This window comes from Anabas testudineus, chromosome 1, assembly GCF_900324465.2.
Source record: "Anabas testudineus chromosome 1, fAnaTes1.2, whole genome shotgun sequence".
Lineage (NCBI taxonomy): Eukaryota > Metazoa > Chordata > Actinopteri > Anabantiformes > Anabantidae > Anabas > Anabas testudineus.
Window position 1 is genome coordinate 21,025,383 of NC_046610.1, and position 26,024 is coordinate 21,051,406.

General features: G+C 42.2%; 1 protein-coding gene across 1 annotated transcript in view; it reads left to right on the forward strand.

Annotated features, from left to right (window-relative positions):
• Positions 1-25,740, forward strand: part of LOC113162632 (xylosyltransferase 1) — a 68,113-nt gene extending 42,373 nt beyond the window's left edge. The window contains exons 5-11 of the mRNA XM_026360873.1: positions 4,786-4,866; positions 6,213-6,429; positions 6,837-7,013; positions 9,776-10,041; positions 13,643-13,841; positions 18,448-18,781; positions 22,555-25,740. Of these exons, the coding sequence (XP_026216658.1) occupies positions 4,786-4,866; positions 6,213-6,429; positions 6,837-7,013; positions 9,776-10,041; positions 13,643-13,841; positions 18,448-18,781; positions 22,555-22,877 (1,597 nt within the window). The 3' untranslated portion in view covers positions 22,878-25,740. The remainder of the gene's footprint in view (positions 1-4,785; positions 4,867-6,212; positions 6,430-6,836; positions 7,014-9,775; positions 10,042-13,642; positions 13,842-18,447; positions 18,782-22,554) is intronic.
• The last annotated feature ends 284 nt before the right edge of the window (positions 25,741-26,024 follow it).

A 26,024-nucleotide genomic window follows, 5' to 3' on the forward strand; every position in this document is an offset into this window, starting at 1 on the left:
CACCTCACCTTCAGGATTTCAGTAAAGGGGAATGAGTGTGGTAACATTAAGAAATGTCCTCTTAGGGAGTGAAGATGTCCAATATAAATGACACATCTGTGTATTGGACATGGTTTTCTGTTTAAGAAAGCAGTCACACTATGTGTGCACAGCAATAATAGACCATTTTCAGCCAATACAGTAAGAAAGAAATTCAATACACAGTGGTTGTGGGTTCCTGTGGTGAACTGTGTGCTTTAAATACAGAGTCACTCCAAACCAAACAGATCAATGAAGTAGATCCTCTGCTTTTCTCAAATACTATTCGTTCACAACTACTCTTTCACGTCTTTGCATCTTTGCTTGCACTCCATTGAGTGGGTTACATGGTGAACTGATTACAATTTAATTGCCCAGGGTCAATACCTATTGACTTTCCACGTCTGTTGTGTACTGTACAGTCCGAAAGTCATCTCTCTACCAGAAAACGTCCCTCTTAAGAGGCTGTAAAAGGTAATTAAAAGCCACAAAGTCCATGTGAACTCAGCATGAAGTAATGCAAATAGGCTATTGGAGGAGAAATTTCGTGACTTGTACTTTTTTATGTGAGTTTACAGTCCTTCTGGGAGTTCAGGGTCTGCTGGGTTTTTGATGTAGCTCTGCAGCAGCCAATTAAAATCTTCCTATTAGGGAGAGAGTTATCTCTTCTGCACAGCCAGATGTCCACCAGTTGAATTTAGACAAGCTGTAATGGCCACTGGGTAAAAGAAGCTGGAGTTGATGTCACACAGCTGGAGCCAGGATGCAGGGGCAAAATCAAATGTTGTTCGTAGACAAGTGCGGTTTTGTTGTGCTTATTTGTTTTCCCCATATCGACGAACGCCTCTGACGTCTTGTCCGTCCGTGCATGTGACTATGTCTCTGCAATACAGTCTGCAGACAGTAGTTTAGTGACTCTCAGTACCTGTCTGTGTACATGTTGAGTGCATATTTATCCTGTGCGTCAGTGCATCATGGAAGATATTTGCATGTGTATGCGCAGGGACACTGTTTCCCTTCCATCTTTTTGCCTCCTCATTTGCATGAGGGTGATATTGTTGAGAAAAAGGGCTGACAGTAGAGGTTTTAAGCCCCATCTGTTGGGAAACGAAACGATTGATGGAGTAAAAGAGGAAGCCGAGAGGCAGAAGTGACAGTGAGAGGCGCGGGAGTGAGAATAAGCAGTTAGGGAAGGGGAACGAGAGGAAACTGCGTGTTTTCGATCCATGCAATATGAAAATATGCAAATTGCAATCTTGTATCTTTGCTTAGCAAGTGCATTTGTAACCACAGCTTGGATTTTTGGACCAAGTCTGGGAACTGCATATTTACTGACTTGAACTTGCAAATGTGGTCTTTTAAAGCAGCAGGCCTGAGCTCAAGCCCCTGTGAGAAGGAGCATCCAAGCTACTCAAGTGTCCTCAGGCAAGAAACTGAAACACATTCAGCTGTTTTGTCGCTGACAGTTCTTTATGATCTCTGTGGGAACGGGATCTGGCAAAAAGAGACATACTCCCTTAGAAATAAACACATCAGCATTACATTTTCATTATGGACTAGCATAGACAAACATGTCGGAATAAACAGATGCCTCACTCCTGCCAGACTACAAATCTCTACTAATGTGTGTGTTATTCTCACACTTTCTTCTGTGTTTTTCAGTTCTTCACACCGATAGCCTGTCTTTATCTGTTTTATATTGATCACATAACATTTATCCACCTAAAAGTGTCTGAAATGTGCCAGGAGTGTTGGTCACAAACATGGTCCAAGTGGCACTCGTCTTTCTTTTGTAATCGTATTGCAATGGTGCCGTCAGGAATGCGGGGGGCTCCCCTGCCCTGCGCTGCCCTGACTACTGCAGTTGTTATCAGTGGGACTGGAGACAAGCATTATTTCCCCTCTAATTCCCTGATAATGTCTGTCCTGCCGCATGGATGACTCTCAAAGGCAAACCCAGAGCCCCTCACACCAGCAGAGGGTTGTGTGTCCAGGGGGGAGATATACTGTGTGTGTGTGTTTGTGTGTGTGTGTGTGTGTGAGAAAGAGAGGCTAGAGGATGATTTACATGCTTGCTTTGTTAGAGAGTACAACCCTCTTTCCCAGCTTTTATCTACACATTCCCCTTGCTTTTACTCCTTTTTTCTTTAAAGCCCCTTTCATAGACTTTACAGCAGCTTTTAAGAAGTCTGAGCTTTGTGAGACAATGACTGGCTGCAGGCGTCATATCTTCTAATCTTTTTCACTTTGTCATCTGTGCCTCAGAAAAGTGTTGCTTCTCATATTTTAGCTTTGTTTCATAAGCGATAGGTGTCATTTCTTGCTGTGAAGATTCCTTTGAAAATGTCATTCCAAAAAACTTTTAAAATTAAGAAAACTAGTTACAGAACTTTTTTGTAGTTTTGTTTTATTCTAGGACAGAAATTATGAACGTGTGATCCATCTCTCATTTCTTTGAGTGTGGGTTCATAATCTGACAGTCATGGCATTCAGCTTCTCCACTGGAATTATACATTTAAAGTATGTTATAAAAAGGGCACATTGTTAATTCAAGAGTAAGGTAGTCGAAGTGAAACAGTGAACATGACACGAAGTTTAATTAGCTACGATAACGAAAAGGTTCACATTTCTGAGTGTCAGGTACAGCTGTGTGGGTGTGTCTGTGAGACAGAGCAGCCACAGGGCTGACAGTAAGCAAACAAGACCCAGTGGACAGGGTGACCACTCAGGTGGCAAATGCGGAGCTTGACATGAATTCCCCTTGCTCTGTGTGTCTTTCCCTACAAGCATTTGTGTGTTTCTGTGCATGTGTTTTGTATTATCGGCATCCATATGTGCACATACACAGCGTGTGTGTGTGTGTGCATGTGTGTGTGTCCGTGTGTGTGGGAAGTCGAGTTAGAGGAGACTGCGTGTGCCTGTACAGCACATCATCAGTTAGGGTTTATGGCTCAGGACCTACTAAGATAAGCCCCCCAGGCTGTGAAATTGCTCCTTCAAGAGAAAATGACATTAATATGCACTTGTCCCTCCCCCCACTGATCCTTGAGCTTTTTACCAGAGCCGCGCTGCTCTATTAGAAAGACAAGCCAAACCATCATGAAAGGCTCCACCACAGATGAAATGTTAGAGCCATTGACTAGGGCATAGCCTGCAGAGCAAAGCTTTTAGCCTGTCTGGCCTGTGTATGAGGAAGTAGACTGCTCTACAATGTAAGAGCAGCATGAAGTCATTCATCAAAATCATGGATAGCACAATCTTTTGTATAAAACTAAACAGTTCTAACGGCCGGGAGGGCCACAGAGACTGACTCTGAGAGCAGCCGGGAGTCTGTGATTGATCAGGATGTGACGTAAAGCTCCTGAAAACGTTTTTGTCTATAGCAATGAAGTCCACCTCCACACAGGTACATGTTTTGATCATTGGTATGTGGTTGTTTGAACTGTGCAGACTGTAGGAATGTGCTAGGAATGAGTCGCTCCATTGACTCTACGGTTGTCGATTGTTCTCCTGCAAATATGTCAAGTTGTCTCTGGACAAGATACTACATGAGCGAGGGACCAGTGTCCTTCCCAAGCCCAGTGGCAACTGAGGAGGGTCATATCATGCTCCACTGTTGCAACCGCCCATAAAAAATAAAAAATCTAGAAGTTAATTTAATTAGATTTGTTTTAATAACTTTATAATATAATACTTTTATCCCATTATTCCATTTTATTTTACCTCAAAACATGTCCAGAGGAGATGTTAATATATTAATGACTAACATTTAAAGTCTGGTTTGGAACAATAAAAATCCTCAGTTATCGTTATTGTTATTAAGAGTTTAACAATCTAAAACCCAGCTGATCTGCTTCTCCAGGTCTCTCTGGTTATGAGTTCATCAGATTTGATTGACAGTGACCCCACGTTTATCCTATTCATCACCCCATCACTCACCGTAAGAGACAGAAAATTCCTTTTCAGGGGCCTTAAAGTCGCAGTGAAACAGATGTTTAAGTGATTTTTTTCTTCCGTAAGGTAAAACTGAATAGTTCATGCATGCATTACAGAAACCGGATATGTGACTCAAATATTGGCCCGTTCATTTGAATGAATAATGCTAGTCTGACACATAAACCAAAAATAGCTTTCTAGTTCCCAGGTTTGCTCATGTTATACGACCCCCTGCCTCCTGTCCATGCATGGATTTTAAATTCATATTGCAAAGAGTAAAACCAAACCTTGTTAGCAGTTTTAGGTATTTAGTTTTATAACCATTTCTTATATAATGGTCAATGGGGAAAATTATCACTAGAATCTGCAACTTTATTGCTTAGTTTGTAACTTTGGTTCATTCTCTCTGCTCTCATAGTATCAGCAGCTGTTTATAGTGAATTAACTCTAAAAACCTTCTGTACACTGTCCGTGCAGCACCAAACAGCAGAGAGACAAAGTTGGCAGCTGGCTGGTTGCCTCTTCTCACTGGGGGAGACTGTAGTCTGACCTAAAGAGTGTGAATAATGGGACAAGGTTCACTAAAGGGCCAGGAACACAACACCAAATAAAATGTTGCCCCACAACTATATGTAAAAAAGTTTTGCGATATCAATGTAGGTATGATGATATGGTGATGATACAGTGCAGTTTGTGCCTTCCACAAGTGGCCAAAGTATCACAGGTTTACAGAGCAACAGGAACAGGTGGATTTATTTGCATAATTGTCCTCAGTATGTAGTGTTACCATATGTTTCCCAGTCAAAAGTAAGTAATTTTCTTCCATTTCAGGACCAATAACCAGCTGGTGGCCTTCCTGTCCAAATACAGAGACCTGAACTTCATCAAGTCCCATGGCAGAGACAACGCCAGGTGAGTCATTTTAATCTCCCCACGACACTCCGCCTGTTCTTTAACTCTCTGACTAGCTCCCTCTGTTACCCTGTCTTACTCACAAACACACTCATGCAGCTGCGACTTTGCGCGCACACATGGCACTCCTGCCAGCTCGGCGTGGTCACTGAATCATAATGCAATTAGCTCCCATCTGTGGCTTCATTAATTAACCTCCTCGGCGGGGTGAGCTAGCGAGGTCACTGCCAAAACACCCGTCTCTGCTGCCGCCCACTGCCCTGCTCTGTCCCCGTCGCACTCTGGTGGCAAACCGGTCATCACCTGACACTGTTGGAGGAAAGAAAAACCTAAAAACACACTAATTGAAAAAAACAAGCCAGTATGGCTGCATGACTCAGCATGACTCAGCAGTACCTTTTTGTGTTTGCAGTCAGTATTTTATTCCGTGTTGTTTGATGAGAGTGGAGCTGTTTTGTTTCTGATTTATTTCCACCTTATCAACAGCCATGATCTTGCTAATCCAGCAGCACATGCGTATGTTTGGATGGCTGAAACAAATTGTAATTGAAATTGTTACAAGAGGTATGAAAGCATTTTCAAAATGTAAATTTTAAATGTTGACTTGTATGTGTGTGTACCTGTGAGCCACGAGGTGAATACGTCAACAGTCTTTGTCACCATTCAGATTCATCTGACCTGAATTTGACTCTTTCCATCTAACAGTCCATACATTCACAGGAGTAACACCATCCATTAGTATGTGGAGTGTCACTCTATTTGCTGTTGATTAAAGTGTATAGTGACAAGTGCAAACGACACATTTGTCAGGTCGATTAAAGCCACTGATAGGAGACGAATGCTGCTATATTGCAAAGAAACGTAAGGTTTGGATATACACTGCAGTACTAGTGTATTAATGTCTTGTCAACTGTTGTAGCAGCTGAGTTGTCTCTGGATCCACTTGAGTATATTTTCATTATGTGCTGTGCTGTTATGATTTTATAAAAAAAAAAATCAAAAACGAAACGGATTGAGATCAGTTAAATATATCTTTAACTTTATTTGAGTACATCCACAGGACAGCTTCCCCGTTCACAGTCAACCAAGGGTCTCTTGGGACAAGACTTTCTAGAAGAATTGTGAGAAAACAGAAATGAGCTGCTGATTATGCACAACAGTGTAAAACTACAGAGGGCTTGTTTTTATGGAAATGATTTTTAAAGAAAAACGTTCAACTGGATTTTGGTATTTTTAGAATTCACAATAAACACTGATACTATTCACTGAAGGAATAACCTCCACCAGGTTTGATTTAATTTAAATATGTTCGGCTTTATGACTAATGCTTTGTGTTTGTCCATAAGATTTATCCGTAAGCAGGGCCTGGATCGCCTGTTCTACGAGTGCGACACCCACATGTGGAGGCTGGGAGACCGTAAGATCCCAGAAGGCATCAGTGTGGACGGAGGGTCTGACTGGTTCCTTCTCAACCGCATGTTCGTGGAATATGTCATCAACTCCAAGGACGACCTGGTCACCAGCATGAAGCGTTTCTACGCCTACACTCTGCTGCCTGCTGAGGTAACACACACACGTGCGCTCACCCCCTTTTACACGTTCAGATGTATCTTAACCTTCGACTGACGGCTAAGCACTGCATTGTGCTTACACTGCACAGTGTGTATACAGCATACTCTGTATCCTTTTCATCACTGTGCTAGATGTGCAGTGGAAAAGCAGGACTTGGACATAAAATCATGAAGTGAAGAGAATATATAGAGGTTCTCCAACTGTATACAAAGATGGGATGAGAATGAGTATTGAATCATATCTGTGGGGAAATTGGACATTTATTATGAGCGACTGTGAATCTCCATTCTCTGGTGCTACACTATTTCCTTTCATGAATTAGATGGTGTAAAAATAAAATGTATACAATTTTGTAATTTGGTCTCTCTCCCTATCCATTTCTGTTCCTCGCTTCTCAGTCGTTCTTCCACACAGTACTGGAAAACAGCGCCCACTGTGAGAGTATGGTGGATAACAACCTGCGCATCACCAACTGGAACCGTAAACTGGGCTGTAAGTGCCAGTATAAGCACATAGTGGACTGGTGTGGATGCTCCCCTAATGACTTCAAGCCTGCAGACTTCCACCGCTTCCAGGTAATGATAAGACATGACACTAGCGCGGAGAAATGTACTTTTTGGCTTGCGAGCTTTCACAGTATGATCGATCAACTAAAACTCTAAAATTGCAGTTTATAAAAAGGAGTTGTCAGATAGAAAGCAAAAGCTGGGAGCAATGGAGTGAACAGCAGAGTCCAGTCGCAAAGACAGGGATGAAATGATGAAAAGTTTGTTGAAAGTAAAGCCTGACTGGAGCACTGAGGGAAAGTGTACTAGTGGTATTTCAGATACGTCAGAAAAACTTTGACTTCTTAGTCCAAAAGAAGTCGAAGAAGTCAAAGATTTTGAATGAGTGTCCATATGTACATATGTCTGTATGTACACATACATGTACCGCTACAATAGAACAGTACAGTTTCTGGATTAAACTGTATTCTTTATAAAAGGCAGATGAAATCAAAAGAAGACATCACTTTGATGGATGTTTGTATCACACACACCTCACGTCGTCTCACATTGGGGGAAATCAGCACTAGTCAATCTCTGAATTTCTGCTCTCCAGGTCTGTCCTCTCAGCCTCAGCATCCAGCCTGTTCCCACAGCTTTCACAATCAATATGTGAAAAATTATTTCTTGATTAGTATGACCCTGAAATGAAAAAAAAATTATAGTAATTAGATCCTCTTAGCCGTGGGTAGAAGGGGGAGAAGAGGGTTGGTTAGCTTTTCTAAAGGAAAGTGAATGAGTGGCAGTGACTCCAGGACCCCAGAGAAAATCAGCACCAGAGTTAGACTTTTAATGTGCCCCTAAAAAGTAAAGCAGTACAAAGTGAAACCTTTGTGCCGCGGTTAAATATCACTTCAACTCATATTTTTTAAGTACTGTGACTCACTTCATCTCTCCTGTCCTTCACATACCAGCCTCACTGACCTCAGTTCTCCCTTCGCCAGACCCGTCTGCCGTCTGTCTCGCCTCAGTCTCTGGCAGTTCAGTGCCAACACATTACCACAGGACCTTGGCACTGCAGCTGGGTCTGGTTGGCACCCTTATATCAGTGGTGTCCAACCCTGGGAACAAACCAGCCTTTCCAAAAGCCAGCAAGGCCCCAGTATTAATAGGACTTAATATCCCAATCCGAGTTTCACTTTGAACTTTAGCTGAAGTGAAGATACAGAAGAATAAAGTAGATTTGAATTTGGTTCTCAGATGAGAGGAATGATTCAAGGTATAATTGTTGAGATTCCCACATAGTGATTTTAAAGTGCGCCCACCACGTGCTGGAGAGAAAGTGAGGCAATGAGCCTTTTATCTAAGTGCATCGTTGTCTAGTAATGTGTTTCAGAATTAGGTGCATTTGGAAAGTCTGTTGAAAAGACAGGATGAGGCAGGCCTGTCAAAACACACAGGATCTGGGAATGTGTAAACACTAAATCTCTGTTATGTTTCATTTGAAATCTGTAGTCAATCCCTGAGGGTTACTGCATCATCTGTTACTGTGTGAAGCCCCAGCAGCATCCCACAGTGGCTGCTCCAGCCTGAGAAAAAGCAACACTCCCACAAATGTCCCACAGCTTCATTAGGTCTCCTGTTTTTTTTTAGCAGGTAGCACCAAGGTGTTCCAAGCTGGGTAACTATAGTTGTGTGTCTGGTACTGAAAAGTTGTGTTTGTGTGTAAACCAAGCTGTGGAGGCGAACGATTTCATGATACACCATCAACCACACAAGCAACAGTGTGGCAGGGACAGAGAGAGTCCAGACAGAGTGGCAAATTCAAAGACCTGCTGAGAAGAGACATGATGAATGGGTGGAGAAATCCAGAAAAGCACAGGTCTCAAAAATCAAACAGCTGCTGTATCGGGTCACATGCAAATGTCTCTTTATGCATCTTCTTACCTATTTTCAATCAAGTACCTTAATCAAGTGACTTGCAACTCCAGCAGGGGACACAAATTGTTAATAGGTGCACTGTTTTTCTCTCTCTCTACATAATCTACATAATTCCAAAACTTCACATAGAGATTTTACTCATTTGAAACTCTACCATATATCGTACCAGTAGAGGTTGGGGGCCTTTTCTAAGTGTTCAGTTAAGAAAAGCACCAGTGTGGCTTCCCCTCTGGAAGATAAGGTATTAAGATTAGTAGTTTCTTTGCTAATTCAACCAGGGTTATTCTCCCATAAACATATATATATATAGACTCAGTGGACCCACACAAGACCAGTGGCTCCCAACTTTCCAGACTTAAACCAAATACCAAAGAAAAAAAGAAAAAGAGAGAAATAAATTGTGTAAAATAAAGTAGTTGGGCAGCTAGCTGCTACTAGCACCTGAATAACAAAAAAGATAATGCATCTGGTTAAGCTGTATGTATTTTAATCCCTTTTCTCTTTTAATTGTCACACAACCCTCTGCAATTTATCTTGTAACCCCTCATGTGGGCCTGGTCATATTAGAAACCTTTGACATAGACCTGGTGCAGAATATTTGTTCTGCAGTAGAAAGAATGAGAGAGAGACAGAAGAGGAGAGACTCTGTTTTATTTAATTCATTCACAACTCCACACAGAAGGCTTTATGTCCTTTTTATCTGCTAACTTCTACCCCTTCTTCTCTACCTTCTCTTTCTTCTCTGCTCACACACATCTCACACATCACATTTCTTACCCTGCCACCTTGGCACATCACCATTTCTTAATCTTCTCCCTTTTTTTTTTTCCTGTCCTTATCTCGTCCCTCCCTGCCTTGCCATTCTGCTCCTCTCCTCTCCCTCCCACCCTCCCTTACCTTTCCCTCTGCAGCAAACTGCGCGGCCCACCTTCTTTGCCAGAAAGTTTGAAGCCAGCGTGAACCAGGAGATAGTGAACGAGCTGGATTCCTACCTGTTTGGACCGTTTCCACATGGGATGCCAGCTCTGAACTCGTACTGGGAGAACGTGTACGACGAGCCAGATGGCGTGGCCAGCCTGTCGGACACGCAGCTCACGTACTACCACTCTTTCTCACGGCTGGGCCTGGCGAGGGCCACCGCCTCGCTGCAGGGGAATCCAAAAGATCACAGCTGCAGGTTTGCTTTGTAAACACATGCAGATTCACCTATGCAAATTTTGTTCCGGCCTCTTTCTGCACACACCGTCGCTCTCAGAGCATCATCACACTCCCACAGGTGCACTTGAACGTGTTCTTGCCCTCAAAAGCCAGCCACACCCATGTTAGCATGAGAAACCACAGCATGTCTTGGAAATATGATAACAATGAATAGTTCCAATCAGCAGCTGGGAACTATGGGTAATGCGATTCATTCTGTAACACAATATCACACTCTGTCAATTCATCCCTAAAATAATGAAGCTGTAGGTCATAGCACTGAAAGCTGTCCCTTCAGACCAGTGCAATCCCTGAATACCACAGTGCTGTTAACATATGTCCTTAGCATGGAAAATGTAAAAGCACATGGATTATTAAGCTTCATGTACATAAGTGAATTTAAATTTGACAGCATTTCTTTTCAGCTGCACCTGGGTTATCCTTTGGTTAGTTCATTTGCACAACAGTGAAATCCAGATGCCAAGTGATTAACAACGGGGATAAATGAAATACGCTGATTAAAAACAGGAAGCAGAGGTGACAGTTGCTAATTTATGTACGTGTGACAGAAAGCTTCATCTTACCGCGAAACAAACAAACAAAACAAAAATCAAACAGCAAAAAACGTTCTCCTACACAAGACAGTGTGAGACAATTTAAAATAAACACAGTGTGGAGGAGAGGAGCGCAACAGTGGACACACTGTGATCTGATGTGCTGCAGTTTTTGTTGGTCGTCATCCGAGCCGCAAGTTCATATTGTTCCACCCTGGAAAGTTGAACAAATCCTCAGGTACACTGACTGATAGCATCTTGAAGAGCAGTGTCACTAACACAAAACCAGTCACCTCATATTAACTGAGATGGATCGCTCACTGTAAGCAGGGTTTAGCAATGCTGGATGCCAGTGCCCCCACCCCGCTGCATTGTGGGTGTTCGGTAAAGTCCTGCGGGTGTAGCCGAACAGAGAATGAAAGCATGTTGCCATCTGTCAAGCCTTAAAACCGTCTATCGGCTTCATCTGTTTCTGCTCATGCACTGCATCTGGTGAAAGAGAGACCATGGAATATGTGGTCACAAAAGTGCACGTGTGAATTTGCAAGCGGGGGCGAGAGAGAGAGAGAGAAAGTGGGGGTCTCCAGATCCCCGTCATTGCCAGGAAATGAGCCTGTGAGAAAAAGCATTTCCCAGGGGAAACAAGCAAACCCGGTCATGTTTACATGTAACGAGTTTAAATGCCTGGAGGTGAAAGGTCGCGAAGGGCGAAACATTTATTATTGTGTGTTTGTATCCCTCATGTATTTCCATTTTAGCTGCAACAAGTTGTTGATTAACCAACTAGTCAATCAACAGAAAGTAATAGGAAATTAACCTTTTTAAACATTTTTAACAAGATTTTGCTTTGTCACACCTAATTGTACATTTACCTTTGAGACGTTTGTAGACAGACGTTTTCTACTATTTTCTGGCATTTTGGGGATGAAATGCTAAATCAAAACTTTAAAAAAAATTGATTAATTGATATTAAAAATTATAATTAGTTGCAGCTGTAATTATCTTTACCTTGATGTCAAGCACCGGATATTCTGAAGAATAATAACCCGGTGATCTTTGAAAAACTAAATGAGCTGTTTGAAGGTATTTCCACAATCTTTAAAGAGTCTTTTAACGACCTGGATTAAAAACTATTCTGTCTGCGGCGCAATAACAACACAGTAAATATCTGGGTGGGACAGCGTTGCAGTGAGGCATCAGGTTGGGCTAAACTAAAAAAACAAGACAAAACAAATGCAGATTTTGTCCTAATTCAGCCACGCTCTGGTTTATAGGCCTAATAGTTAAATATATAGTATATGGCACAACTACACAAGAGCAGAGCTGTCTCATTTATGTTTCATCAATCTGGAATTTTACTAATGAAGCCGAGTAATTAAAACTGATCAAGTTTCAGATTTAAAGCAAGTCATGGCAGATGATTCTTCAGATGTCAACGTATGCCTCAATCAGGTCTGGCATATCACGACGTCCTATGGTTGTGTGTGGCCACATATTTTGCATGTACTTAGAATTCAGTTGTGCTACCAACAGATGAATGGGTCGGCCGCGGTGTGAGACTGGAGCAACAGAGAGGAAAAGGCCACAGAGAAGGATTTGGCTCTTTTAGCAGCCCGCTGTGACTCAACTGGAGAGACCGTGGAGTAAATGCCTGAATGGAGCTTCTGTGCAGGCTACGCCCCGACCCCTTCTCACTGCCTCTCACACTGGCAGTCACGTCTCTTTCAAGAAAGATGGGGCGAGGAGGGGGGAGATGAGCACTGAGAGACATGGACAGAAGGCAGGATGAAAGATGGATAAGTGAGGAGGAAAGAGGAAAAGGGAGATGGGTGAATAGAGAGGAGGGGAAAGGGAGAAAGGAAACACAGGAAGGGGGAGCAGGAGAGGAGGGAGTGTGCACTGCTATCCCTGTGGGTGTAAATATTTGCTGTTCTGCTTGTCAGGGTAGCATTTACCGGGACGGGTTGACTCCTGGTCCTTTAGTGGAATACTGATGAGGCCCTGGGCACTGGGGAACAGTGTGTATGTGTGTGTGTGTGTGTGTGTGCACACTCATCTTGGCGCACATAAAAAAAAAGGAGGAATAAAGACGAGTTTAAGGAAGCAGAAGAGACGAAGGATGAGAAATCTGGGCAAGGAGGAGCGTGCAGAGAGCAGCTGTGGAGTGTTCCCCAGCACTGCCCACCCTGGCCCCTTTTTTTTGTTTTTCCAGAAGTCACTCGGGCTGGATGCCCCGAGGGCTTGCCCCTGCCATGTATGAAGCGACACACAAACAAACAACAGACTAATCAGAGGGGCAAGACCTTCATTTGGCTTCAGATGACTGGATGACCCAGTTCAACTTTGTTCAGCAGACAAATGTGTTTAGTTGATGTGTGTGTTTGGAGCTAGACCTAATCAGAATCTGCTGACAGATGCAGCCCTTGGAGGTTCTGTAATTTTCTGTAGCTCACAGACCACTGTGGTATCGCCCATCACGTGTCCTCCGTAACCATTCCTTCCACTTCAGAACCAGAGCACATGTTGAGCCAACCAACTTACTGTAATGCAGTAATCACTGTAGGTTTTTTGTTTTTTTTACCAGCTTTAAAGTTTTCAAAGGCACTTGCACTTTAATTGAGTGCCCACCAGTCCATTACTTATCTATGATCTAGTGTAACAGTCTTGTACAAGCATGAAAATAGTTAAAGCGTGGGCACAGCGACTAACAGGCAACATTTAATGGGACTTATCAGCATGGGTGACACATGTCTGTGGCCAGTTGGCTTTCTGTTAAAGGTCATTGAATTAATGTTGAGTGTGTCACACACTCACAGAGCGCATTGACTTCCCACTAACCTTCACTGCAAGCACACATTAGCATCCAGCCACATTAGCATATCCAAGGCCAGTCCCTTCCAGACATTATCCAGATGAATCTAGATATTCTTCTCCTCTTACACTGTTGGCCCTGAAAAGCGGCACAGCAAGTAGGTCAGCAGGTATCAGGTTTGCTAATGGATTGTAACTCTCTCAACGTTGTGCCAGGTACTTTCCAATGGGCCACCCGGTGTCAGTCCATCTCTACTTCCAGGCGGACCAGTTCCAAGGCTACCTGGTCAAGCACCACGCCACCAACCTGGCAACAAGCAAGCTGGAGACCATGGAGACATGGGTGGCACCCAAGAAGAACTTCAAGCTAGCCACGCCTCCCACCACCACATTCAGCAGGTTGCAGTTTGCAGAGGTGAGTCAGCACATTAGTTTGCGTGGTGCTGCATTTGTTTTTGATTTACATTGAAGTCGGGTGACAAAACCATCAGTCAGCCGTCGCCGGTGTCAGGGAGCCAGTTCCATTAAAGCCCTAAGCACCACACAGGAAAAACAGCTCTTCACCATATAATTAGAGGTGAGATATACAGCTCATTGCCATGGTGACCTTATATTCATTGCTATGGCGACCTTGCCAAGACTCATAGCGCTGCATCTCCACACAATTAAACCGGTGCCTGTAATGGCCTTGTAAAATGTAAATTGATTGAATTCATCCAAGTTTATAGGGATGAGCGCTTCATGTGCTGCTTATTTGTTGTTTCCTAATAGAAAGTCTTCTCACCTTCACACTGCAATGCTTCCCTTGATTGTCTTGTTATGTTAATCTGTGTTTCTGTTTACCACAACGCCTGTTTAGGATACAGCGCCGCTCGCTGTGATGTGACAGCCACAGAGTGTCTTTTTAAAAAGGACAAAATTAACTGAGTGAATGTAAATTGACCTTTTAACTCTGGTTTATCATGCACGGCTTTGTAGGAAGCGCAAATGTCAACAAATTTGTGAATGAATTTGTTTGCTTTGTTTGCGACTGTGGAGCGCACATGGACACACCTTAACCCCGTGTGACCTTTTCCAGGAGCCTCACAGGAAACTCAAAGAGAAATAGACACCCAGTCGCTGCGCGGCTCCGTCTCTCTGAGCCCTGTATGTGTGTCTAGCTTATGAAACCGTGAGTGACAGAGAAGGGATGTGAGCTGTGGCTTTTATCTGGATGTTCAGCCTAAGAATGCGTTCACTGTCTGGCACTGTGCAGTGACTGTCAGTCAGTCAGTTTGTCCATCTGTCATTCAAAATGAGAGCAGAAAGAGCTTAAATAAGACAGCACGGCGTAGCAGCAGTAGCTCTTTGCTTCTTGTCAACTTTGCAGATATGGCCCATTATAATAGACTCATACGCTGGAGTTTGCTAGATAAACCATATGGTTGGCTTAACAATGAGTTCCCTGTCCCCCTGTAGATACAATGTAAGGCAGATATGTCTTTCTTTTCACTCTGCTACCACCTCCCATTTGGCTCTATAAGGCCTTTTTACAGCGTGATTAAGTGTAGGACAACTTACAGCCTGAACAATTAGTATTTCACCTCAAGTAAGACTTGACATTGAGGGCCTATCTTACGTCGTGTTGGATACATCTTATAGAATAGACTGACTGACTTTGATGGTTTATCCTGTGTTTTTCTAAAATTCACAGTATACACACATGCACAATGTTGGAGAGGAAATGTGTGCAAGACTCCATCTTGTATATTTGAATCTACTTTGACAATAAGCCTCAACTATGAAGGACAAAAAGAAATGATTGCACAGTTACAGTATATTATCAATCAATGGAATAGTTTGACATTTTGGGGAAATTTGCGAGAGTTGGATAAAAGACAGACACCACAAATCGACACCTCTCTCAAGACGGTCTACAGTCAATATCCAGCTAATGCAGTCAGTGAGGTTAGATAAACTTAGTACAAAAACTGGAAACTAGAGAACATTTGCTAACAAACAACATGAAATGATGTGGTAGATTTTAAAAAGGACGATCAACGGTCTGTACCATGAGCAACAGCAGCAGCTTCGTCCTGCATGTCTGTACAGGAGGCATGCGATACGCTTGAAGCCTAAACTTTTGCTTCAGGTCGCATCTACATGTGTATAGCACGCATGACACACGAGCAGGCATGCAGGTCGTGTAGCGAGCAGGACTTATGAACACAGGAGGTGTAGAGCAGTATAACACACATGACACATCTCAAAAGCACATTAGTGAGCACATAGTTATCTTCCAGGCTTCCTATGTTTCTTCTTCTATTTTTATTTAAGTCTAACATTTGTGTTAGCTCTCACCTTTCACAACATATTTTACTCATTTTTTATGAACAATAAGTTCTGTTTTCTGTCTTCTGTCTCCACATCTTTATTAGCAGTGGTCCCTCAGTCGTGTACACAGTGCCCCAGGGGAGTGCTCTGGTGCAGCTGGTGACCACCTTTATTTGCACCAACAAAGGTGGTCCTGTGGTTTTTAGCGGTCCAGCTGTAGACTGGGACTGATCATCATACTGCCTCATCAAATTGACTTGTCCTATTAACAGAGGTGTCAGATTGTTTGCGCAGACAAGTCGGTGACACAGAGAAAAGGTTTGCAGGGGTCATCAGGTCCGAAGGAAGAAGTAGAATAAGGGATGGTTACGGAGATGGGAGTGTTTTATGTTTTCCATTAAGTCGGGTAGAGAATTCAGAAGAGGCTGAAACAAGTAATATGGGTAAAAAGCATGAATAATGGGGTATATGTGAGGAAAAGTAATAAGAATGTAATGTATAATGTACAAGTCATTAGTAGATGTTCTCAGTGGGTTAGACAGTAGTAGCCACTTTTTCAGCTTCTCAAAGCTACAGCAGAGAATAAATGAGGGTCAAATCTGCTTAAATTAGTGGTGATTAAAGGTCATGGTGAGGTTGTGAGATCAGGTTTAGTTCCACAAAAGCATGTTCTTCCAAGTACAGCTACTGTATATGGTGGTCATAAGGCTTGATTGCGTATTGGTCCTAAGCCAAAGCTAATTAGGTAGGAGCAATAAGGGACACGATGGGTGTAAAGGTCAGTGTAAGCTATAGGCTGAGGCTGAAATGGGCCAGAAGCTAATCCCAGTTTGACCCACTTTCTGACTGGGAGAAAGAAATTCTTGCTACTGTTTGCTTTGTCTGTTAGCAAGAGGTATGCAGTACCTTGAGTTTAATCACAAAGATATTTAAATGTTTGAATTGAAACCTTGAACCTGTCCAGATATTTTTCGCTGGTTGTGTACAGTGATTCACACTGTATGCATGTTGGTGCAAGGAAAGTACGAGCGAAGGCGTGAAGTAAGTCTCAGGGGACACCTCCTTTCTGCAGCATTGTCAGCATCTTCCTCACACAACCCTCCCGACAGGCGCTCTCCCGGTGGATTACACTGAGGTTCTTCTGTCAATATTCCCTTCATTTCTTTCTGGGGTTTAGAACAAGAGAGCTGCCAATCAATTGGGGATGTAGTGCGTGTGCCGACGAGTCAGCCTTGAATAAAGTAATGAGCTACAGAGGTGCCAGACAAGAGAGTTCATTAGTAATTTAAAGAGAAGAGCCCCAAGGTCCAAGAGGCAGAAATGGCAGAGGTCAGTCCAATAATTGAGATGAAAGTGAGGTTTCTTTTACTGTTGGCCAAGATACACTCACACACTCATTCTTTCTCCGTGTCTCATTTGTGCAAGTTGTGTCTATTTATACTGTACATCGCATTCTCAATCCTCAAAGGATGTAATACAGAGTCAGTTCCAGTCAGCCATTGATTATCCAGCAGGGTGAGGCTGTGTTAATCAGCTACCATTGTAAGGATGAGCTCGTCCTAAAACCACCACTCCTCTCACATTTCTACCGACACCCTATAGACAGCTCTCAACACAGGCGTGTGTGTGTGTGTGTGTGTGTGTGCGCGCACCTCTATCACCGTGTCTACCCCATTAATCTCAATCGCTCCATGTCTCTCTCATTTTGCATACTGCATGGTTTCGCAGCATCTGCAACCCAACACACACACAGATCACATCTCTTCAGTTACAGATTTGACCGCAATAAAGACATTAAAGGCAATTAGCTGTACTTTATGTACCCCTCACCTTCTTGTAATTTATTCTTTCATTTCATTTCACACATCTGTATACAGTGACAGGTTTCAGTTCAAACTAAGAAACCTGAAAATGTGTGTACACTAAATATTATTATGTGTTATAGGCTATGTTCATGGAACTAGTTGTCATGTTTATGTCTCATAATTCACCAAAGATCTATTGTATTATACCATTTTTTTTTTATTATTTTAGCACTGGAGACTGTAGCTTCCTTTTTTCTGTCAAAAGTCTGTGGTCTCTGTGCTTGCATATAATCAGTGTCTTTCTTTCTGGGGGGGATTTTTTCACTGATGTCAAGTTGTAATCTTCTGCCAATGTGTTACTGTTTTGGACAAATATTTTTCACACGTTGGATTCTGGTGTTTACTGTCTTCTATTGCTTCTTTCTCCAAAAAGAGCAAACAGGGATGCATTTGATCTTTAGCCCGAGGGGATATAGCTGTGGTCTAGTCATGCGGCGTCCTCTGCCTCTGCCTCACGCATTCCTTGTTAAAGATAAACTCAGAATAAAACATGCAGGAGGTAGCAATCAGGCTTGTCAGCTTCTGCATATTATAATATTATACAGTGTCTGTGGAGGGAGCTGGGCTTGAGTGTGTTGCTGTTTCATGAAAAATGCACGCACAAGATTGTTTCCCATGATAATTCAGCAGAGATATAGCTTGTCTTAATAGTATGGTCAAATGGTGATGCACGTACAAGGAATGGTGTTTATTTATGACCGCTGTGCATGCTTTGCAGTAGTAAGAGTGAATCTGTATACCATCATCTCATGTACCTTTTGCCTTCGCTTCTCTTTTTGTCTCTGTTCTCACCCCATTCTGTCACTCATTCGTCTCCTCCTCACGCTTTCTCTCCACTGTCAGATCGGCACGGAGTGGGATGCCAAAGAACGGATGTTCCGAAACTTTGGCGGCCTGATGGGGCCAATGGATGAGACAGTGGGTATGCAGAAGTGGAGCAAAGGGCCGAATGTCACTGTCACAGTTGTGTGGATTGACCCCACCAATGTCATCGCAGCGACCTATGACATTCTGATCGACTCTAGCGCTGAGTTCACCCACTACCACCCGCCGCTCAACCAGCCTCTGCGCCCCGGAGTGTGGAGCGTCCGCATCCTGCACCACTGGAGTCCTGTGGCTGAGATGCGCTTCCTTATTGCCCCGTTGGCCTATAATAAGCACCAGCCCATACGACAAGGTGAGAGAGAGTCTCTGTGGTTGTCATGAGGTTAATTTGTAACTAGCATGCACTTGCCATTTGTTTTAGTTTTAGCATAACACAAAATGACTACTGATTGTGTTATTTGCACAACCTAACCTTGCTAGACTTATTGCACAGCTGTGCTTTTCCTTAACAGCAGATACTCATTCATCAAAAAACACCTAAGGTGTTACTCTAAATGCCAAATATTTCACTATACATCAAGGTGTAGTGGTAGTAAGACCTGCATTGTACTCATAGACCTTAAGAGAATTTAATAAAACAGCACTGCAATAAATCCCATATTTGTAAAGCTTATAACACGGTTCTATGTTGACAATGTATCACAAAAGATGCAGTGGTTCTTGTACAGGATACAGGATCCTTGTATTATATTGTGAAGTGTATCCAGTGGTGAAAAGTACCTTGGTATATTTACTTTAGTAGTCTACTTAAGAGTGGCTTTGAGTCAGATGTGATTTACTTGAGGAGGTTCATTTTATGCCACTTTGTGCTTCTGCTCTTCTATGTGTCACAGAGTAATATTGTGCTTTTTACTACATTTATCTGCCTATTTGTAGTATCTGAGGTGCAGCTGTAAAGTGACACAAAAGAGTATCCATTCACAGTGGACAGGGGAGGAACAAACAGTGGACTGGTGACAGGGTCTTGGGGGATGTACTGGAACAATCCATACAAGTTTGAGCTCATAACTTGCAGGACTTAAAGGATCTGCTGCTAAAATCTTGGTGCCAGGTACCACAGGGCACCTTTGGGTGGTTTTGTAGAGTCCATGTCTCAGCAGGTCATAGGTGTTAAGTTTGCATACAAAGGACCAGTTCAGAAATATTCAGGCAATGTTATAGTTTGTCGTTGAATTTTCTTAAAACTGTTGAAAATAATCAGCCACTCTGATAAATCCTGACGGCCTAAACAGAGGGTAGCTGATTTATGAATTTTTTAAAGTAAGGTGTCACTGTTTCTAGACTAGTAGTACTAAAAGCCTGATACAATTATTTCTGTTAAACACTGAAATGTGTAAAGGTGAAATTACGGGCAGTTGAACCCTGTCCAGTTGAAATCTATGCCAGAAATTCAAAATTATAGATTTTACCAGGATGATATTTGTTGTACATTATTGCAGGTCTGAGGCCTTAAACCTGTAATAACTCCATTATGGACAGTCTCATTCTAGCTTTAAGTCTCCCCAACCGAGGCCATTTATCTGTTAGAAATCAGTAAACAGGTCACAGTGGTTATAAATGAAATACAGAGTTTAAACACACATAGTGGTTATGTTTAACATACATGCTATATTATTTAATTTTTTTTTTTGCCAGTTTAGGTGTTGCAAGATGTGTGCAGACACACAAGGGCACACACAGAACCTTGCATTTGCAGCGTTGTCCTTTCTAATAAAGCCTCTGGGCCTCTGCAGACCGTGGTTGTTTGTCATCAAGTCACCTCTAATAACCCAGCGAGATGCTCATACATACTAAACAGAGTGTTAAACAACAGCGCACTTAGCCCTCCAAAAACAATGACACAATTAAATCAATCAGCCAGCATGGATAACGGCTAAGAATGCTTTGTTCTGGGCCACAAGCAGTCACTTTGCTCTGAAAGTCACATGAGAGTTGAGACGGTAGTTGTGCCGTCATCACGTCCTTCTCCTTTCAATAATCTCCCTGAGCCATTTTAATGATGAAGAGAAACAACAAATAGTGACAGCTTTTGTCTTTAGCCAGAGTCTCTGTGGACAGTGGGGGGGTCTGTTGAGTGTGAGCTAAATATTTATTACAGGTTTATGGTTGTTTAGGTGAATTTGCAATATGCAATTATTTTTTAGCTTTATTTGTGGTTGGAGAAATAGAAATTTAACTGTGTGTCTCCCCAGTTTTATAATCAGTTGTTTTCCCTGCAGTGTTATAGCTCAGGTATAAGATTAGTAGCAGATATATACTAAAGGTACTACTGGTGCTTTTTACTACTGTATAATTTGCATTAATTAGATTTCTTTATGCATCATCATAGATATAGATATAGATATATATTTATATTTCCTTTCAAATGTATTGGAACAGTGAGGCCAGAAAGAAACCACTGGTGTACTGAGTAACAGATGTTGAATGGTTAGACTAAGGAAAGACCTAAAAACAACTGTTAGTGACATCAGCAAAAGCTTCCAGAGGGCAGGAATGAAGGTATCACAATATACTGTTCGCAGAAGACTTCATGAACAAAGTACAGAGGCTACAGTTGAAGATGCAAATAGGAAGAATAGGAAGGTCAGGGTGGCATTTGCCAAGAAATACAGAAATGTGCCTAAAAATTTGGGGTCAAAAATTCAGGATTTATTTGAACTGATGAGATAAAGATGAGTCTTTACCAAAATGATGGTAAAGCTGAAGGATCTGTTCATGACCCCAAACAGACAAGTTCATCTGTGAAACATAGTGGAGGTGATGTTATGGTTTGGGCTGCATGGCTTCTTCTGAGATAGTGTATATGTAATATTTTAAGCCTTTTTTAAACAAAATACAATCTTCTTCATGGAAATGCAAAGTTGCATTATTAAGCAATAACATGCGCCCTTTTTAAATTCAGTCCACCCAAGGAATGTGTTGCTACGCCCTCATTTGGTCTGGAATGACCAGTAGCTGATCCCAGTTAATGTTAGCAAACTGTATCTGGCATCAGTGAGTCAGTCACTTCATTGCCTCCTCTGATATCTACGTGCTATTGTTACTTTTTCCATTTTAGTAGTTTTAGTCTGTGACAGATAAACACATCCGTGGCTTTTGTTTAAGTGGAGTTTATTGTTATTATTTAATAATGGTGTGTGCTTGGCTAACTGTGTGTGGGGGAATGCATTTTGTGTGCAATTAGTGTCCTCACAACTATGGTAACATACCTCCGTGTGTGTCTGCGTGTTGTAATGTGTGCTTTGGTCTTCGTTGTTCCATCCACTTGCCTGTAATTTACTGCCATATCTGGCAGCAGGTTTCCCTCCTACATGCAGTGCCAGTAAAACATTATGACGTGGCCTTCCACCCTCACTGGGAGCAGCAGACTCATGCATACACACACACACGTTACACTTTATTTTTTCACACACCAAACTCTGCAGAGATGCATGACTTCTGAACACACGCTGCCACCGCAAAGCTCGCTGGCATGAGTTGAACGCCGCCTCGCCCGGCGGAGCACCTCATGTCTGACAACATCTTTCTGTCACCGGTGCATGAAAAGTGCTGATGCCTGCTAACATCTGGGTGAGAGGGAGTTTGTGCTTCACAGCCACACTTAGAAGGGATGGCTAGCGCCCCAGTTAGAGAGCCCACGAGGAATTTATAGCTTCACTGCAGCTCAGGGTGGAGAAGGAGTTTGAAGGAGAAGTTGTGTCTGTGTTTCTGTCTTCCTGCAGGGCTTGACCATCATGGGAAGAAAAAGAATAAGGGCGCATCTCAGTGTTTCTGACTGTTTCCAAAAAGTCAGCATTGCAGTGGTTTGACACACCACATCAAAGAGCGGGAGTTAGGGAGTCCAGTCGTAGCAATCAATCCAAGCAAACCAGCAGCCAGTTTAAGCTGTTGAGATGATAATAAAACAAATCACGTCCTCTGTTCTTTCTGCTTGAATATTTCAACATTTGTGTGTCTCTCTCTCCTCCCTTTTCTCTCTTCTACAATCTCATCTCTCTGTCTGACCACTGGTTATCTCTTTGCACATCATTTACTGTCTTTTTCTCCTTTCCCATGTTTTATCAGAGGATACACTGAAGCTTCATAATGGGCCAGCGAAAAACAGCTACATGGAGCAGAGTTTCCACGGCCTCAACCCAGTGCTCAACATCCCGGTCAGTCTGGGTTACGTGGAGCAGGCCAAGAGGAACGCTGCCCTGACCGGCCCGGAGCTCGAGCACTGGTTAGACAGCCTGGTGGGCGAGCTGTGGGAGGCGGCCGATGTCTGCGCTGTGGGACCTACTGCGTGCCCTGTCATGCAAGCCTGTGCCAAGAACCCTTGGAGCTCCCTGAGCCCAGACCCCAAATCCCAGCTGGGAGTGCCGCGTGCAGACGGGCGCATCAGGTAGCAGCGAGGCCTCCAGCTGGACAGGAGGCCACGGCACAGGAGAGTCACTATTGATTTTTATTTATTTAAGAGGATTGTTGTAGGTGGGGGAAGGAAGAGTGTTCTACTTCTGTCTTGGGAGAAGAAGGCAGGAAATGAAAAGTGGATTTTTTGTGAGGTTGGTGAGGGTGCCTTGACAGAAATCGAGGAGAATGATTTTCAGATCCTCCCACGGGGTTCCTCCATTTAGGGGATTATGCTGGCTTAGCTATTCCAGTTTCTCAGTGTATTTCTTTTTTCTTCTCATGGCTGAGTTTTACTGTGATCAAACGTTGCAATTTTCGAGCATTTATTTTGCTGCTGAATGAATTATGAAGTCAGCTTTTAAAGTCCTGCAAGGGGCATAGCGGTCATGTGAGTGTTGATTATCGACACTGGTAGCAGATGAAATTCTGCTGCAATAAGGCCTTAGCTGTGAGACATAGACAAGGAGGCGGGCTGGTACTGAACTCAACGTGCCTCCTTATATCAGTATTAACAAAACAAGATGATAACGGCGTGTTCATATACAACCAACAACAGTTGAAAACGATTAGCATTAAAAGCAGATTTCCCACGTAGAAAACAACTTTGAACTACAAACATTATTAAAGCCAATTAACTCAGATGTCTTAGTTTAGTAGTAGTTCAGTGGCTCAGTTTGTTAATCAGTAGAATAACTCTAAGTAGGAGCAGCACAACAGCTCAGTTGAGTGCCTGATGAGGATGTGGCTGGGCTACCTATCTACTGCAGTCACATTTCATTAATATGGGAAAAAATTAAATGCAAATACAGAGGCCTTCATAGAATAATTACAACTATTTGGAGCATAATAGAAATTTATTGTAGACATTTTAGAGTTCTAAATTCATACATGCTTCATTTGTGGTTGTTGTACAATAGTGTTTTAAGAGTTAACATTCACATAGAGTCGTTTTCTTTCATAAAACCCAGGTGTTGTGACAGGCAGACCACAAAGAGAGAACCTTTTGTCTGTGGTTTGGTTTTCTTACCAAACTGCCTTAAAACTTTACCTTAAAATTCTCATCTGTGTTTTCACTGTCAGTTTTTTTTTTTTTTTACTTTCCTCCAGTCATTAATGACACTTTATGTTGTATATAATTATACAAGAAGTCTCAAAAATTGTGTGATTGAGTGGAGGGTGAGTCCATGAGTTGCTATTTATTTATAAGTTTATATTAATAATGATAATTTTAGTCAGTGACTAAATACCTGCGACGCTGCCTTGGCAGCATGAATAATATTTTTTGTAAAGAGAACCGCCTTTATTTACAAAGGCCAACACCCCAAACTTATACTGTACCTTTTTATGGCCCTGCACCTGTGTGTTACTCAGTGTTGTCCTGTCTGAATAGATCTTCTTGTCTTGGTTTTTTACATGGCTGTTTGCTAAGTGCATCACAAGAGAAAGTCACCCTGACCTGAGGTCAGAGGTCAGCTACCTAACAACCTCATTGAACCAAGAAGGCCAACAATACCACTCCACATAACAAACACATTGGACAGCATCTGTATCGAAGGAGAAACTGTGCTTTTTTTGGTGTTTTATGCTTCCTGTCAGTTTCAGAATGATAATGAGTGGTAGTGATCTTCATGCTGTGACAATAATGTACAATTTCCAGTGAATATTATATTGTGTCTTGATTGCAAAATGCATATCGTATTAGATCGGGTTTACTGCACCTTTTCAACTCTGTCTACATTTGAAGTACCTGTTCTGCCATCAAGACAGTATCTGGACATTATTTGAGATGAATAAAATTCTTCTGAGGGTAGCGCTGTAACCACAGCACATCCTGAACAAGAGGTATGGTCAGATCCTTGTTTTACTTTGAAACTGAAGTTTCATCCGAAGCCAATTAGGAGTTCAATTTGTGATTGTCAACATTGTTTAGCCACCACACAGGCTAAGTGAGTGTTTTTGCACAGGCTAATTAAGAAACATTACTGTTCGTTAATGTCAAGTTCACCTTACCTCTCTGTCGGATGTGTCTATTATAACTGCTGTCCCTCCGTCCTCCTCAAGACGACACTGTTTCTAGGGTTGGAATTTAAAGGGCAGTTGTGTTTTCCACTGGCTGACCTCTGCTGCCATCTTCTAACTTCTAGTGCCGCCATGTTCTGACCAACTCCTTCACAATACATAGTGTTCTGTAAGTTCAATGACAGATTTGGAAAAAGGTAAATTAATTACATGTAACTCAATGTGAAAGTGAACCTATTTTGTAACAAAGTGATTAACAAATGAAGAAGATGTGTACATAGGTATTTTGTATTGACATATTGTTTAAAAGGTATTGTACATGTAAATATACAGATGTGGTAAAATGATGTTGAATTATTAAGAGTTTTTGAAGTGTCAATAATTGGGCACAAAGAGTGAGTCGATTGTGTTTATTGATCAAAGTACATAACCCGTTTCTGTGTTTTGGACAGCTGTGACGAAAAAAACCTTGTCCTATTTGCCTCTCAGAGAAAATCACATACCAGATTGTTGTTGTTCTTGCTGGAATGTATTGTTGAGCAACTGTTGCACAAATTTCTCTGACTGACGTTTCCCCCGTTATTGTTTTTTCCGGGGAGGCTCTGTGTGCCTTAGCTGACTTTTAGAAACTTCTCTGTCCATTAAAAAAAAAATCTGTTTTTTGTTATTTGTTTTGACAATATGTGAAGAATACCATGGGTCTGTCGAGTGATTCACTGGTACTGCAACACCAAAAAGATGTCTGCTGTTGTATATATTATCAGGCCTTCTGTCTAGATCAGACATTTTCTTCCCTTTTGGGGGATTTGTTTTGTTGACTCCTTTTTGGAAATAAAACTCTATGGAAAACATAAATTAGTGAGCATATTATGGCTAATAAGTCTCCTAATACATCTTTCCACCATTACCCTGCTGTTGCTTGGTTTAATACATGTGCTTCGCGAGTGGAGCCCAAGTCCATTTAACTAGGTAATACTGTATAATGCATTTAATACAATATATTTTTATTTGCTCACAGGGATCATTCAATTTTAATCTTATCTGATCCTTTTAATTTAGAGATTTTCTAGTGTTATTTGGCTTGTTTCAACTCCCTTCAGTGCTTACAAACAAGCTTATATAAT